General features: G+C 46.1%; 1 protein-coding gene across 12 annotated transcripts in view; it reads right to left on the bottom strand.

The window, feature by feature from the left end:
- DIXDC1 (DIX domain containing 1) overlaps nucleotides 1-16,931 on the bottom strand; it is a 72,099-nt gene that overhangs the window by 20,910 nt on the left and 34,258 nt on the right. For 10 of the 12 annotated variants that reach the window (XM_055306724.1, XM_055306727.1, XM_055306730.1 and 7 more), the window contains 7 exons: nucleotides 15,914-16,039; nucleotides 13,617-13,848; nucleotides 12,891-12,998; nucleotides 7,234-7,346; nucleotides 5,526-5,674; nucleotides 2,417-2,506; nucleotides 1,016-1,069 (listed from right to left, as the gene is read on the bottom strand). In XM_055306724.1, coding sequence (XP_055162699.1) covers nucleotides 1,016-1,069; nucleotides 2,417-2,506; nucleotides 5,526-5,674; nucleotides 7,234-7,346; nucleotides 12,891-12,998; nucleotides 13,617-13,848; nucleotides 15,914-16,039 — 872 coding nt within the window. Of the gene's footprint in view, nucleotides 1-1,015; nucleotides 1,070-2,416; nucleotides 2,507-5,525; nucleotides 5,675-7,233; nucleotides 7,347-10,205; nucleotides 10,340-12,886; nucleotides 12,999-13,616; nucleotides 13,849-15,913; nucleotides 16,040-16,931 lie in introns of those variants that run through there. The other 2 variants (XM_055306732.1, XM_055306733.1) reach the window with 2 other exon arrangements.

The following is a 16,931-nucleotide window of genomic DNA, read 5'->3' as shown; positions in this document are numbered from 1 at the left end:
ATTTTAGGAGAGGAACATCCATACCCCAGACCCTGCTCTCTCTTCTTTTCCTACTGCATCACATCAAGAGTTTGGAATTAACATATCTAAAATGGGGATTCTTCACATGGGCTCCACAGATGAGCTCCAAAGTTACTCTATTAAAAATTCAAGTCAGGGAGTGTGTGTGTGCACGCACCCATGCATATTCCTGGGGAGACAGTTAATGGAATTAGTCATATATCTATGACTCCAAAAAAGTCAAAAACCACTGAACTATGAGCATTCTGGGAAGAAATCATTATAAAGGACCATAGTGGACTGTAGTTAATAAAACTGCATTGTGTATTTGAAAGTTGATGTGATGGTAAATGTTAAAAGTTCTCATTAAAAGAAAAAAATGTGGAATTATGTGTGGTGGTAGATGTAAGCTAGACTTATAGTGGTGACATTTCATAATATATACACATATCAAATCAATATGTTGTACACCTGAAAGCAATATATTATAAATTATAGAAAATTATTTTAAAAAGATCATACTAGGGGCAACTAGGTGGCTCAGTTGGCTAAGCAACTGCCTTTGACTCAGGTCATGATCCTGGGGTCCTAGGATTGAGCTCCCTGTTCAGTGGGGAGCCTGCCTTTCCCTTGCCCACTGCCCCTCCCCCACCTCATGCTCTCTTATTCACACACATTCTTTCTCAAATGAATAAACAAAAAAACCCCAAAAACAAATAAAAATTAAAAATACCATATAATATTAGACACATTTTTAATTTAAAATGAAAGATTATAAAATATTTAAAACATAAAGGTAGAACCAGTGACATAAATACCTATTATTCACCCCCAAGACTGAAAAGACATTACCTTTTTGCCATATTCAGGACATGTCTCTCTTTTTCAAATTCAAGAAATAAAACAGACACAGCTGAAGTCCCAAATCTGTATCCCTTCCCTATACCCATTACCATTTTGATGGTGTGTAATAATTTTTTTTTTCAAAGGGAAAAAGCCACATGTTCTGACATACCTTTAGGTCCTGATTCTCCTCCATACTCTGATCCAGACGACTTTGGATTATAATCTAAATATAAGGCAAAAAGAGGTAGCTATGTAGCTAGGCCATGAAATTCAGAGGTCATTCATTCAACGGATATTTACTTAGCACCTTTTCAATGCTAGCCCTGTGCTATGAGTACAGAGAAGATGAAGAAGCAGTTCCTCTCCTCTGGTGGAAGCACACGCACAGGGCAATGCCAGGAAAAGACCATGGATGAAGTTTAGATAAGTGTGTGTGTATAGGGGATGGGGAGTCGGGAGAAAAGGCAAAGGGTTGAAGTTTGCCTTGGAGGTAAATTATTGTTGCTATTCTTTTTAAAAGATTTTACTTACTTATTCATGAGAGACAGAGAGAAAGAAAGAGAGAGAGAGAGAGAAAGGCAGAGACACAGGCAGACGGAGAAGCAGGCTCCATGCAGGGAGCCTGATGTGGGACTCAATCTGGAGACTCCAGGATCATGCTCTGAGCCAAAGGCAGACACTTAACTGCTGAGCCACCCAGGTGTCCTGCTATTTTATAGAAATGAATTAGAGGAGGACAGGAGAGAAATCAGGAAAACCAGCTGGAAGGCTGCTAGAATGTTGGAAGGAGGCCAGAATTAAGGTAGAAGCTGTAAGAATGGAGAGAAATGGATGGAAACATTTAAAGAGTGAACTGACAGAGCTGGGTGACCGACTGGATACAGAGGGAAAGGCCAGAAGGATTGGAGGATGATATTCAGATGTCTGTTTTGGGCATCTGGGTGGATGGAGAGCGATCAGAAACAGAATCCAAAGGGACAAGTAGTTTTGGAGTTGGGGAGACAAAAACTGTTTACTCTAGGACTCACTGAACTGAGATGCTTATGGGACATATAAGTGGAGGTGATCAGCAGAGGGTTACATGCTGCACATACAAATCTACAACTTCACAGAGAGGGCTGAGCTAGAAATCAGTATTTGGTAAGCAACACTGGGTCAGGCGGGAAGTGAGTGAAGTGGAGGCAGATAATGCTGCTCGGGTGAGTGTATAAAACAGCAGGGGACCTGGGGGGAACTCTGAGGAACACCAGCATTTCAGGCACAAGCAGTAAAAGAGAGGGAACCTGAATGTAAACTCTGTGAGGCTGGGGTCTTAGGTCTTCTGTATCATCGTCGTATCTCCAGCACCCTGAAACCGTGCCTGTACACAGTCAGCACTCACTAACTATTTGTTGATGAATGAGGGAGGGAGGATGGAAGGAAAAGTAGTGAAAAACATACGAGGAAAATCAGGAGGGTTGGAGTCAGGGAAGAGAACATTTCTAGGTGAGGACAACAGAGTCAAAAGCTAAAAGCAAACAAATACATAAACCAGATTATCTGGTGCCCAGTCACAAAAGAAGAAACTCACCAGTTGCTCCTCAGGATTGACTCCTGGTTCACAGAGGGCCAAGGGCCTCTCCTGTTCGTCTTCGGGTAAGGATCCATTGAGCAGTAAGGCCTGAATAACCACAAAAGCAGAAAAAAACCTGATTCCCATCAGATGACAGAGTCCAGAGTTGAGCCTGGTGAGCTTATCCCAAGTTGAAATCACAACTGAGCTTCCTCTCAAAATCTCCTAATTTCTGGAGAAATTAGGTAATTTCTGGTCCTTAGATACCTCCAATTTTTCATGTTCGGTCTATCAAGAGTTCTTTTTGTCAGGGGTGTGCTTAGGACCCTTTCATCTCTCTGGATGCACCTAAATCCTCTGCTCTGAGGCTCCTTGGCCCCAGTAAATGCTCAAAAACCTAGAACTTTCTGCTCAGAAGTTACATTTCAAACCACAGCTGCTCAAACCGAATTCTACCAACTGGAAAGGGAACTAAAAGCAGTAAGAATTATCCTTCCTTAGAAAAGTTTATTATAATGAATTATTTAAAATACACTTGGGGTGCGCCTGGCTGGCTCAGTCAGGAGAGCATGAGACTATTGATCTCAGGGTTGTGTACTGAAGCCCCATGTTAGGTGTACAGATTACTAAAAAGTAAAAAAAAAAAAAAAAACCTTAAAAAATATATTTAAAGCACTAACTTGGGTTTGTTGGATTTTTGTTAGTTTTAATAACTCTCCATTTTTACTCCCTTGGGCAACCTGTATACAATTTTTTTTTTTACAAAATGCAGTACAGTACTGCAAATATATTTTCTCTTCCTTATGATCTTAAATTTTTCTATTTTCTAGCTTACTTTAAGAACATGGTATATAATACATATAACAATCAAAATAAGTGTTAATTAACTGTTTATGTTATCAATAAAGCTTATGGTCAATAGTAGGCTATTAGGCTATTAATAGTTAGGTTTTAGGGGCGTCAAAAGGTATACACAGATTTTTGACTGTGCAGAGAGAATTGGTGCCCCTAACCCCAATTCCTATCCCAGTTCTTCAAAGATCAACTGTACTCATAATCTGTAATCTTATTCCTAAAGGAGTCCCCAAAACTGTATTCAGTACTCAAAACTTGGAACTGCTCGTGCAGGTAGGTATTATGAGACCTATCAGCTCAGTGAAAGATTTAAGAGTGTGTCCCCAGTTTATATTTCAATTCTGTCTCAATTCAATCCAGGATTACAGAGGCTAAATTCTATTTCTTTCTCTCTCTCTCTCTTTTTTTTTTTAAGATTTTATTTATTTATTCATGAGAGACACACACACACACAGAGAGAGGCAGAGACACAGACAGAGGAGAAGCAGGCTCCATGCAGGAAGCCTGATGTAGGACTCGATCTGGGACTCCAGGATCACACCCTGGGCTGAGGGCAGGCGCCTAACTGCTGAGCCACCCAGGGATCCTAAATCCTATTTCAATAAATATAACACAAACCACATCACATATGCTGGTATATAAAAACTGTTTAAAATCTAGCCACTGGCTGGTCTAACAAGTGCTAACTAATAATAAAATATTAGCAAATCAAATGAATTTGGTTGTCCCATGGAGTGTGACAAGAGGTGTAAGAAGACGGGGCCACAGGGAGCTATGGAAGAGCAACCTCACAGAAATACTAACTCTAATGGCAAAGTGTCAGCAGCTCTAACTGAGGCATACTAATAAATCAGAAATTCTGGATGTGGCTTAGCAGGCAACACGCTCATCACTGAAAGAGTTAAGAAGCCCAGTGGATGCTGTGAGCCCCATTGTATTCTATAATGGAACTGAATTCTCATTGTGATCATGTGGCTATGAATTAAAACAACTGTTTGCAGGGAATATTAGGGTGCTGACTTTCTGCCTGTCAGATCTCTTCTTTTTCTGTCTAATCTGCCATCGGATTTCTTCCAGACTGAAAAATGCAAGGCAAACTGAAAGCCAAAACTGATGGGTATCTATGTTCATATAATGCAAATCATCCTGGGAAAAGACCTGATTGGGTATAATCCCAAAGTCAGCACACACACAAAATTCCATTAATTAAACCAGTCCTTAATGGAGTGGCAGATAAGAGATCTCAAAGGCAGACATAAAAAAAAAAAAAAAAAAAAAAAAAAAAAACAAAGCAAACGGGGAAAAATCAACAACTCTCCTTGGGAACATTTAGGCAGTAAACATTCCTGGAGCTCTTCTCAGCTCCTGGGGCATACATTATGCAAACTGTTTCTCCACAGTACCAATCCCCTTTTTTCTTTAGGAACCCTTTGTGTCCTCACCCTGCTGCTGGCTGGCTGGGAGCACGCCCTCCACCGCCAGCCGGCTGCCAGAGCCACTCACATAATGTGGGCTTTGTTTACGTATCCATAAATATTTGACAATTCAGAAGCAGTGCAGCTCCCAGCACAAACAGAAAGGAATATTCCTAGGCAATTTCAGGGTCACCAGCACACAAGGGGGCTCTCCCAAACAGGGGCAGACACAAAGAGATGGGAGGATTGGGGTGGGGGGGGTCATTCAAGGTAGGAACCAAGTCAAGTGGGTCAATTGGCCTCTGGGGTAGAATTGCCCAGCTGGCACAAAGGTATAGAAAAGACTGAAGGGCTTTGTTGCTCAGGGGAAACCTCTGTTACCTGATCGTTATGGCTTGGCAGCCGCTTGCAAATACATCAAGACAGAGCTAAATCCCTTAGCTAGACTCAAATGGAGACCTGCGGGATTACTCTCATGCACTCTTCATGAGAGAATTCCAAGGGAAAAATCCCTGACTGTTCACAGTGCTGTTCTTTGGTGAGGCCCACAGTGCAGGTCAGGGGAGAGACCCACCTACAAGCCAAGAGCTGGAAAAAGGGTTTGGTAGGGGTCCAGAAGGGTCCCAGGCTCGCAGAAATCCCAACAGCTGTGCTGTCAACAAGAGCCCGTAGGCCCATTTAGGAGTAGGCACCCATGAAGAGTTTTCTGCTCTTTGAGGACTACTCCCCCTGTATGAACTCCCCATTCAACTCTGACCTCCTGTGAATCAGAATCAGTTTACTTTCAACTGTTACTCAAGACTTAAAAATCATCATCAATGGGTGCACCAAGGATAAGCCACATGGGAAAGGGCTACCTGCAATCCAGATATCATTTTCTTTGCTTCCTCCATTTCTTTCTCTAAATGTTCTTGCTGTTCCAACAGCTGTTCTTCCCATGAGGTCTCCAGATAGGTTCCGGGGCTACCTGGTCGCCAGTCTCGGGAAAACGGAGAGTCTGTCTCTTCTACGAAAGGAAAGGAGGGAGTATAGTTCATGTTGAAGAAAAGAGTTTCGAGCAGAAAGCATCACCGTCCTCTGCCTTTCTCAGGTTGGGGTCACCTGCCTTCTGAACCTGTCCTCCCGGCACAAACAGGACTATCCACCAGGTGGGGCTGTGACACATAAAGACTGGCTAGGAACTCCGCCTCCCTCCTGTTGGGGAAAGCGATGGAACCTTGAAGAAGTAATAAGATTCCCTCCTTGGGAATCTTGGTATGGGACACATAGACCCTATTCTTAATCCTCTGCAACTGGCATTCCCAAAGCTGCAATCTGCCAGGTACAAAGAAAGTAGCTAACTACCAGTTGCAATGAAAACCAAATTCTTGACGGTTGATGCAGAGCTTCAGAGGGGAGCCTTCGAGTTAATATTCCTTTGACCATTCCGTCATACCGAAGCCCCGTCCACATGTGACACCATATGAGTCACACATAAAACAAACTAGTGAAAGCACACATGCACAAGCTATTTAATCTTGCTCCTGGTTTTGTTTTATTTTCCGACGTTTATGGTCTCTTTGCTCTGGTTTCCTGGTGTCTATTTTATCCCATCTAATTGTGTGCACGGCCATTAAAAACGCATTATGGAATACAGAAGGGTATAAACTCTCTGAGTAAGCGCCTTCATTCAGAAGCGTGAATGTAATAAGTGTAATTCCTCTGGGTTGCTGGGAAGATTGAATGAGGTAACTTATATGCAGGGCTCCATGGTGCCTGACCCGGAGCACTCACTCAGTAAATGCTTTCCCTCCCCAAGGTCCCAGGAGTTTCTGAATCAGTAACGTGACTAACTCTTTGCTGCTCATTCCAGGGCTAGAGGCAAGAATTTAAGTCGTTTTTGTTTTTGAGGGCTTCAGTTTCATTACAGCCCTTAGAGATGAATAGAACTATCAAAATCACATGCTTTTGCTTCTTTTATGCTTCCCTGTATGTTTATGTAAGAAGAAAGAGAGTAACTGAGAGAGAAGAAGGAGAAGTCTAAACAAAGGGAACCCTTTGTGGTCCTTTCTATAGCCCTCACACCAAAAGCCTGATTAAAAAACAAAAAACAAAAAACAAAAAAAAAAAACACAAAAAAACAAACCCACACAAAAACCTGATGTAGACCTGTTCTTTATATTTTCACAGGCACCTCAACTCATACTGATCTATTCCTGGTTCAAATTTAAGTCAAGAACTTACTGAAATTATTTCTATAACATAGGAATAATAAAAACGGTTTAGTTAAGTAAGACTTTTGGATCGCCCCAAAGTCGCTTCCTAATTCATAGACAGCCAGCAGAGGAACAGCCTGTCTACATGGCTGTAAGATTTCTGACAGCTATGATATCGTAAGTGACATTCTGCAAGAAGATAACCACATTCATTGGCTCAAAGGCATCAGAGCCCCCTAGAGCTGACCCTGCATGCACAGGCCACAGAGAGGGAGAGAAGGCCAGGGAATTTATAGGTAGACAGTCAGGACCCCCAAACATTTCAAGACAAGGGCTATACCCTGAGCCAACCCAGGCACACTGACAGTACCTGTTCTGTTCTCTATTCCTTCAGAGGGAATAATCACGAAATCTGCCTTCTCCTCTGACTGGGTTATAATGGATTCGCTCTTGGCACTGTGGATAGGACTGGGTGAAGTCAGGCTGTGATAGAAGGAAAAGTAAGAGAACAATTAGTATGAACAGTTATTTATTTTTTTAAAAGATTTTATTTATTTATTTGACAAAGAGAGAGAGAACCAGAGAGCACAAGTGGCAGGAACAGCAGAGGGAGCAAGAGAAGCAGGCTCGCTGCTGAGCAGGGCGCCCGATTCGGGGCTCGATCCCAGGACCCTGAGATCATAATCTGAGCCGGAGGCAGACGCTTAATGACTGAGCCTCCAGGTGTCCCTGTGAACTGCTGGTTAGAAGCCAACTGTCATAATTTAACCCAGAGACATGTTTTTTATTAACCCTACTGCCCAACACAGTCCCCAGCCCACGGTATGAACGAACATTTGTTGAATGAGTACAGGATGAATTATTGAATGAATGAATGTTAAAGGAATGAATGACCCAGTCCTAGGAAGTTTTTTCCACAGCAAGGCTGCCTGGAAGCCTAATTCGCAAAGAAGAGATTTACCAGAAGGATGGGTAATCTAGCATCTTAAAGAACTCCAAGTTTTGTTTTGTTTGCGCTTTTTTTTTTTTTTTAACTTACCACCACAACCTGTACCACCACCTGTACCATCACTATCCCGGGGCCCAGATTCAAAGATAGAAAGATATAGTGTGTGTCTTAGCAGCTTTGGGAGCTGGAAGAAAAATCCACTTCCAATATACTGAAACTCACAGACACAAGCATCACCAGCACAGTAACACGGCAGATCAGCTCTAGGCTGGTCTCAAGAGAAGGGACAATGCTGAGGTGATTCACGGTGAGGAACTGCTAGTGTGTGGACAGTGCTGGACTGGGCAAAAGGGCAGGGATATATAAACAAGGATCGTACGTGACAAGAAAATGGGGAAAGATCTGCTAAGGAAAGGGAAAGGTTTACCTGGTTGTACCATCAAAGAGTTATTTAGATCCCTGCTTATACTAATTGCAAACTATCACCACAAACCTCCCAATGATTCTTAGGTTCTCATACAACTATTAGCCTTGGAGGGAACTGCTGTGATTATCAGGGAAGATGACTTTTAAAGCTGCAGAACAACAGCCAAATCTGCGGACAAGATGGGAATGTGAGGCTGGATTTTCCATCTGACAGGGAGAAGGAATCTGAAGAGCCTTTTTTTCTCTGCACTGCCGCACCTTGAGAATATCAGCTCTGAAACAATCTCAGGGACCCTGGGGTCTCTGGGCCCAGCCCCCTCTCAGGAATTCTTTCCAAATCCATCACCCAGACAACAGTGAAAGTGTCTAGGATGCACTGACCCAGTTAATGTGCCCCTGAAGTCTCCCAGGCTAATCCTCACAGCCACGATCAGGAGTTAACATTTTGTCTTCCTAGAGACCAAGAAAAACAAGAGCTGAGCACAAGTGGTTGTAGTCAGAGATTTCAAAACCTTGAAAGCCGCCTGAGGACTAGTGTCTCATGCTCCTGGTTGTCCCAAGTTTAAGGGCTTTGGTGGAATGACCTCAACCAGTGATACATCCTCATCCTTATCAGAACCCCAGAAAAAAATACAAAGTTTTTTGCTTCTTCAAATGAAGGAAAATTGCTTTACCCTATCTAAAGATCTATCACCCCAGCAGGAGGGGGGGGGGTTGTTATAGAGAGGTGGCAAGAAGTGGTATTTAGAAAAGGTCATTGCTTATCCATCTTTCACCACCTGGGCAATCTGGCTTCCAGGCCAACATGAACTAACTGCTGGAAAAGCATTAGCGTCAGGGATCTCTGTCACCATAAGGAGAATAGATTTATGACCATTCAGGCCTCCGCATTCAGATTCCAACAGAAATGGGGATCCACTTGCAGACAGAGGCCCGTATCAGCTGCTCTTCTTTGAGAAATGATAAAACGACACTTCCTTAGCCGACGAGGTGCTATGGTTGACACGTTCCACTGCCTGCATTTGGCTGGACCACAGTGCGGATGTGTGAGACGCAGGGGGGTGAGGGTGGGAAGAGGAGTGTGAACCTGGGATGCTGGAGAACTGCTCCCCTGAAAGCAGAGACGCATGCTCAGCTCCACCTTCTTCCTCTTAAGTGAGTTGTCTCCCATATAAGGGCAGAAGGAGGCGGATGTCTGCACCTCCAACCCCACTGGGGGAGTGGCAGAGCAGCCAAAGGAAAACAACATTTTTCTTTCTTGAATTTGAGGCTGCCAGTATGTGAGGCCACAGGGAGGTAAGACCATGAAACTAGGTGGCCAAGTCACAAGATAAAGAACCTGTGGGAGAAAAATCCTGAGGCACATGTCAGAGCAGCAATCTTGCTGCATCCCCAAGAACCTTATACCAGTGAGGATGGTGCATTCGATCATGTACTTCAGGTCACAGAAAAGTATTTTAATGCTAATTAATTACGTGATTTAGGCTCCCCGAAGAACTCAAAACCCCTATTCTGCAAACCAGTAATGCCCCGCTTGCCATCATAATCGCCTCAAATCAGGGAATTGATTACAAAAACAGTGTGACTGCTACATTTCTTAATTCCCACAGGTCTAACATCTCTCCAATCTTAGCATCAGACAAACGATCCCCCAGCAAAGTCCAAATGACAGGAAAATCAATTCTTAAAAAATGGGTAATGGGTAACGCGAAAGAGTCCTGGGTCCTCCGGCCGTGCCCTCCCGCAGCGGAGACGGGACAGGGTGAAGGGCCACTCCTCCCTCCCCGCTGCGGCTCGGCTCGGCTCCCAAACCCTCCGTGTTGGGCGGCGATCCTCCCGGCGCCGCGCCCCCGGCCATCCCGGTCCGGCCCCGGCCAGCAGCATCCCCGGCCAGCAGCATCCCCGGCCCCCGCCCCCCAGCCCCAGCCCCAGCCCCAGCCCCCCCGGCCGAAGCGGCTCCTGCTCACCATTTGACTTGCGTCCCTCCCATGGTCCCCGCCCTGGCTCCGGCTTCAGCGAGCCTGTTTCCCCGGGCGAGGCGGGCGGCGGGGGGTCACGGGCATGTCTCCCCGCGCGGGGCCCCCAGAAGCACTGCCCCGCAGGCCGCCTACCAGGGCCGCCGGCCGCGCCCGCGGAGCCGAGTCGGAAGCGCGGCGAGGCGGGCGGCGAGGCGGGCGGCGAGGCCCCGCGGACCGGGATGCTCCCGGGTGTGAGGCGCGCGGTCCCGGCCGCTCACACGCTGCCGCAGCCCGGCCCGCACGGAAGCCGCCTCCCCTCGCCCGCGGCGGGGCCCCGGCAGCGGCATCGCGGCGGCCGCGCGGCTCCGGCCGTGCCCCCGGGCGCGGGCATCTCACCCCATCGCCGGCCCCGGGCCGCGCCGCCCGTGGCTCCGGCTGCGCGCGGGCACCCCCGGCCCCGGCCCCGGCTCCGGCCCCTGCCCCGGCTCCAGCCCCGGCTCCGCACCGCCCCCGCCCCGCCCCTCTCCGCCCCCGCTCCCAGGCTGGCGGCGCTGCGGGCGGCGCGGGGCTCCGACCCGGACCGGGGTGGGGGTGGGTGGGGCGGGGGCGGGGCCCGGGCGCCGGGAGGAGCGGGCACCCCGGGCCGCAGACGCCCTTTCTGCGCCGCCGACCCCTCCCTCCCTCGCGGCCCCGAGGTCGCGGCCGGGACCGCCGGCTCCTCGCCCGGCTGGAGACCGCGCCGCCAAGCGCATCTCCTCCCGCCGTCCCCCAGGCCTTGCGAGCCTTCCAGTTTCCCGGCTGGGGACCATTCTGCGTGGACGCGAGGTCTGCCGAGCAGCAGGCGGCCAGGGCCCCGCCCGGGGGTCTCCAGGCGCAGGGGGCCGGCCGCCTCTCCCGCATGGGAGCCACGCCCGGTTCACACTCACACGGCGGGTCTCCCGGCCTTCCTGGGTCACTGAGCCACGAGGTGGCCTCTCCCCCACCCCCCTTCCCGAGGAAGGTGGGGACGGGCAGAATGTTCCAGAGCCTGCTGGGTCCCGGCGCTCACTGAGGAAAACTCAGGGTGCTGACCCAGCATCCCAAAGAGGTGAGTGAGAGGTCAGCTTAGAAGAAAATGGCAACAATCAGCAAGGGGATGCGAATTACTACTTGACCCCTCTCCCAGGAGATCTGTCACTGCCTGCCCACTGCAGCCCGAGTTCCAGTGGGTCCCTAATTCACAGTGTCAAAGCTCCTGCCCTAGTCTGAGTTCTCCTGCCAGAAAGCAAGGAAGCAGGTGTTCTCAGGAAGAAATCCAGACTCTCCTTTCTGGCTCACTCTGGCTCTCTCTCTCTCACTCTCTATGACTCTCTGACACACACTCTCTCTGGCCCTCTCTCTAACTCTAACTCTGGCAGGCACAAAGGAGTGAAAGGCCTGTAGCCATACAGGAAGCAATACATCTCCTTATACAATGGAACAGCCTTTGATTCTGTACCAAATGATAGTCTAAGCAGCAAGCAAGGAAGAAACGCTTCAGATTCTCATACTAGCACACCTATTGCTTAACGGGTACAGGGTTTCTTTTTGGGGTGATGAAAATGTCCTTGATATGGATAGAAGTGATGTCACACAACATGAGGAAGATACTCAATGCCACTGAATGGTACACTTTAAAATGATGAATGGCTAATTTTATGCTATGTGAACTTTATAAATAAAAAAGCAATCTACTAAACGTAAAAATTAAAGTTGAGCAAGGTTATCGGTATATTAAAATGCTGGGAAGAATTCCATATGACTGCACTGAATTAAGAAACAGTCTATCAATCTCAGATGGAATTTTATATGGGAAAAACACAGAAGGAAAGAAAACAAATGCACCTAAGATACATACAAGACAAAGAACAACTAGGCTTAACTAGAACAGACTAAGCTGGGTTGAGGTAGGAAAGAAAAGGTCATAAGAGCATAAATTAAATATGATTCAGCAATGAAATGAAGTTTGTAAATAAGCTAACATGATCTGGGGATATATTTTTAGGAGCATGATTTATATGAGCCAGGAAAGTAGTCTTTTCCTGCCACTACACTTGGCATCGATCAGGCTTTTATTAGAGCACTGTGTCCTATTTGGGTCTTTGCACTTGGCTCAAAGAGCTAGAGATGGCCTTTCTGCTAGGGTCCCAAACATCTTATCCCACTCACAGGCATACTAGTCTGCCACAGTTCCTAGCCCTATAAATGAAAGTTGGAAATGTTCTAATGCTCTCAGACAGCTCTGCTCAGTTTTTTTTTTTCTCTTGTTACAAGCTTGATACAGCCTTCTGGGGCCAGGCGCAGAGACAGTACCATGGAACTGGCTGTCGGAATCGGTGGCTGCCCTAAGGCGCAGATATCCTAGCCAGGGCCTGGGCCCTAAATAGCTCCTACTCACGCCCCCATGTGGACAGAGCTGAGCAGTGACGCTCAGGCTCAGCACAAAGCTTCCCTGTGTGGAAAACACCCCACCCTCCCTACCTTCCTGCCAGCAAGAAACCGCAAAGCAGTGCTGAAGACTACCCCTTTAAAGTTAACAGAAACCGAGTGAAAGAGAAATGAGTTAGGAGCCTTACTGCCTGTTGTGTTGCTCCTTGAAGCTCAAAACTCGGAGACTTCCCAAGAGTTCAACTTTTAAGCAAGACGTTAGAGCTACAGGGCTGACACCACAGTTACCTGGAGCAGCTGGACTCAGACGGGGACCTCTGCTGCCCTTCATACTGCTGTACCAGGGCGCGCACACTCCAGTAGGGATTCTCAATCTCCTCATCCATGCTGTTGTTCCTAAAGGCGGAGGGCACCAGCAAAGGAGAGGGTGTCAGTCCTCAGTTCAGGTCAACTCAATAAGAAAAGACCGATGGCCACTCTGAGAGCACTAAGGGAAAAAAGAGGAGTAAGGCCAAGCCCCTGCCTTAGAGACACCTGACACCCAGTACGGAAGACAGACATAAAACAACTAATTTCACCAATCTCTGCAACACCTAGCGTCCGGCTCTCTCCCAGCAGACATACAATCCCCACAATGTTTCCTGCTGTGAGTCTTCAGGACAAGTTGGCTTTAGGATATGTTCTAGAGAGAGACTCCCCCAGATGACTTGGAACATTGCTCCCACACATCTCCCAGTGAAGAAAACCCACTGTGCCAAAGGCATATATTTAAATCCTGGGCACCAGAACAAAAAAATTACAAATATGATTCCTTTACTTTCCACTAACTGCAAAGTAAACATCTCTCTTAAAAGGGCTTTTCTCATTTGGTGTGTCCTCTCTGACCTATACTTTATGCTTTTTTCTGCAATGCAGGGCTCTTGAGATGATACACATCCATCTATCGCATGGTATCATTCACCGTGAGAGATCAGAGAGAGGAACAAGTTCCCATCCCCAGATTTCTGCCCTTACCTCTGTCTGTATCGAAAGACATCCCGTCCTGACCGTGACATGTCATGACACACATCAGCCAGAGCGGCAGCTGCTCCCTGGGCCACAGCAGTGGCACAGTGTGGTTGGTGACTCTGCAGAGGGGCTCTGGAGTCCCGTCCTTGGCTCACTGTCCTGCTGGAGCCAGGTTTGAAATGAGCTGCTAAGGCAAGGACCAGCCTCATGATAGACTTCAGGTTTCCTTCCACAATATCTGAGAGACAGAACAGACCCAGAGGTCCTAAGAGGGAGGCATAGGGTTCATTCATTTAACACATATTTGCTAGTGATACTGTTCTCTTCGTCCTCGCAAAGCCATGTTCAATAGGAAGACAGAACATGTAAAAGCAATTATAATAAAGTATAGTGATGTGTAATGTTAGAAGTACAGGATTCTCCAGGAGCACAAAGTTAGGTCATCTTGTCCAGTCTCAAGGGCTCAAGTAGATTCCTAGGGGAAGTAAACTTAAAACTGAGACTTGACTGACAAATAGTAGTTCATCAAGTGAAGGAGGAGAAGGAAAGAATATTCCAAGAAGAGGGAACAGCAGGTGTGATGGTCTAGAAGTGAGAGAGAGCACGACATGTGAGAGCCGTGCTGTCCAGTATGGGAGCCACGAGCCACATGAGGCTTCTGAGCACTGAAAGGGTATAGTCTGAATTGAAATGTGCTAGAAGAACAGTACTTAGCACCAAAAAAAAAAAAGTCAGATTGAAACATATCTCATTAGACTTAGTATAAAAAGTAGAATGCACAACATCTCATTATTAGCTTTTACATGGATCACATACTCCACTGATGATATTTTTGGATATACTTGGTTAAATAAAATGTGTTATTAAAATTAGTTTCTCTCATTTCACTTTTTTGGTAAATGTAGCTATTAGAAACTTTTAAGTTATGTCTATGAGACTTGCATTATATTTCTGTGGCATGGCTCTGTCACAGAGCCATTGAAAAACACACAGCACAGCTAGGGCTCAGAGTGCAGGGGGAGAGGGTGAAGGGCAAGGCCACAGGCAGTGAAGTCAGAGGTCAAGTCAGAAAGGTCATGGCAAGCCACAGGAAGGACTTTGGATTTCCCCCTAAGGACCTGCAGGCACAGAGCAGTGGCATGAACTCATGTGTTCCCAGAAAGATCATTATGGCTGCCATGTGGAGAGCAGAGGGGGGTGGACAAAATTCCCCCTAATTAGCCGGGAAACTAATTAGGAAGCTGTTGCACTTCTCCAGGTAAACGACAATGATGTCCTCCACTGCAGTATTCCTCAAAATAGCTAAGTTTAATGGGCCAGATCCCCAAGCCCACCCCTCAGGGGGACCAGAGCAGTGATATTATGGCACTCTAAATTTTGCCCTAGGAAAAAAAGAAGAATGCACGCAAAAAACAATGTGATAGGTCTGGTGAAAGTTAAACTAAGGAATAGGTGAAATTCTATCTTTTTAGTGTCACGGCATTGCAAATATGCTTGATACTTTCTACAGGGCATTCTCAGTGGTATATACAGTATCTGCCCCACCTGAATGATCCCAACACAGAGAGCACCAATAATCCAACGTGGAAGGAAAGCTCCCTCCCACCCCCATTCTCATCAGAGCCACAGGCAATCAGACCCAGAAACTGAAGCTGAAATAGAACTAGATCTACAATCATTTTTAGAGAAACAGTGGGAAGGCCAGAGACCCTGGGGCTCTGTGAAGACACTTGAACAATGGCTTCCTTGTAGCTGGGTTCATTATGGAAGAGAAGTGATCTCTTCTGGCCATGCAGTTACAACAGAGGGGATGTTCAAGGCCCCAGAGCCCCTTTCATCTTGCCTGAAATATTCCGTGATATCCAAAAAAAAAAAAAGCTATAAAATATTTTTCTTCTAGAAAACTGGATGGAAAAAATATAGCTATTATGATTTGAAATAATGCTTGGGCATGAAACCGAAGGAACTTGAAAAACATAATCTATCTTCATTTTTGATGACTTAAATGAGATATTCTAAGGTTAATATCCCAATCTTGTCATTTCTACTCTATTAATTTTCGTACATACACTCAACCAAACTTTTATTCATTAGAGAATGTCTATCTCCACCCAGATTTTCAATGATCACCCTGTCCCAAGAGGGTAACTCTCTTTATGGAAAAATGATATGAGACCATGGGCCTAATCCTATTGCAGTCTACTCAGAACCGTTGGCTATACAATGGATGGTTCTTCCAAGGCTCATAATCCCTGGGTAAAGCTGAGTATACTCATCCCCCAAAGACATGACGAAGCACTGACCTTTAGCTGAAGTCTGGTGCATTCGAATCTTTTTAGAGGCCACAAACTGTAGCACTTTCTCCACATTATTCTTCATTTCCTGTTGGTTACTGGGACTCAGCTGTACCCCATTCAGTTTTTCTCCTGCTGTTAAAAGAGAGAAAACATATAAAAGATATAGGGAGGAACACTATCAAAGTTTCATAATAGCCAGATACCAAGAAAGGGAATATTTGATGTAAATGAGAAGATTATATATAATTATGCAAGTGAGTTAAGCCTTGGTGCTTGTAATTTGGATGGGGAATAAGAAAGTAAAAGCCAAAAAAAAAAAAAAAGAAAGAAAGTAAAAGCCTTTTGGAGGGTCTTCAAATTTTCAAAGCTAAATCCAGGAGACTGTGAAGTGACTGTGTGTGCACTTATTCACTCAGCAAATACTCATTGAGCACCCGCTGTGTCCCAAGCACTGTTCTGGGCACCAGTGAAACAGCAATGAACAAGATGGACAAAGTCCCTCCCATTGCAGAGGTCATATCTCCAGGGATGACAAATGACCGAGCTAACCAGTACATGTGTAATATAATTTCAGGTGGTGAAAAGGACTATGAGGAAAAACAAACGGGAGTAGAATCATGGCCTCCCTGATATTGTATTTGGGCAGAGACTTGAATAAAATAAGAGATGTTAAGATTTGAGGAGGAAGCATCCCAGCCTGAGGAATCACAGGTACAAATGCCAGGGTAGAAATGAGTTCAGCTTATCTGAGGAAGAACTACAAGCCCAGTGTGGCTGGAGAGGAGAGAGAGGAGGGAGCCAAGTCCTAGAAGAAGGTAGGCAGGTAAGCAGAGCCAGGACATTTAAGGGTCTATGGACCAGAGTAAAGAGCTGGAATTTTATTGAGTGTAATGTGAAGCCAAAGGAGAGTCTGAGGCAAGGGACTTACAGGATCTGTGTTTTTAGAAGTTGACTATATATGGACTCAGCTTATATAGAGAGGAAACAGGGAGATTAGTTAGAAAATCAAACTAGCCAAAGTAAG

Source organism: Nyctereutes procyonoides, unplaced genomic scaffold (assembly GCF_905146905.1).
Source record: "Nyctereutes procyonoides isolate TBG_1078 unplaced genomic scaffold, NYPRO_anot_genome, whole genome shotgun sequence".
Lineage (NCBI taxonomy): Eukaryota > Metazoa > Chordata > Mammalia > Carnivora > Canidae > Nyctereutes > Nyctereutes procyonoides.
The sequence above is the reverse complement of the archived record's forward strand: the minus strand, read 5'-3'. Positions and strand labels throughout refer to the sequence as shown.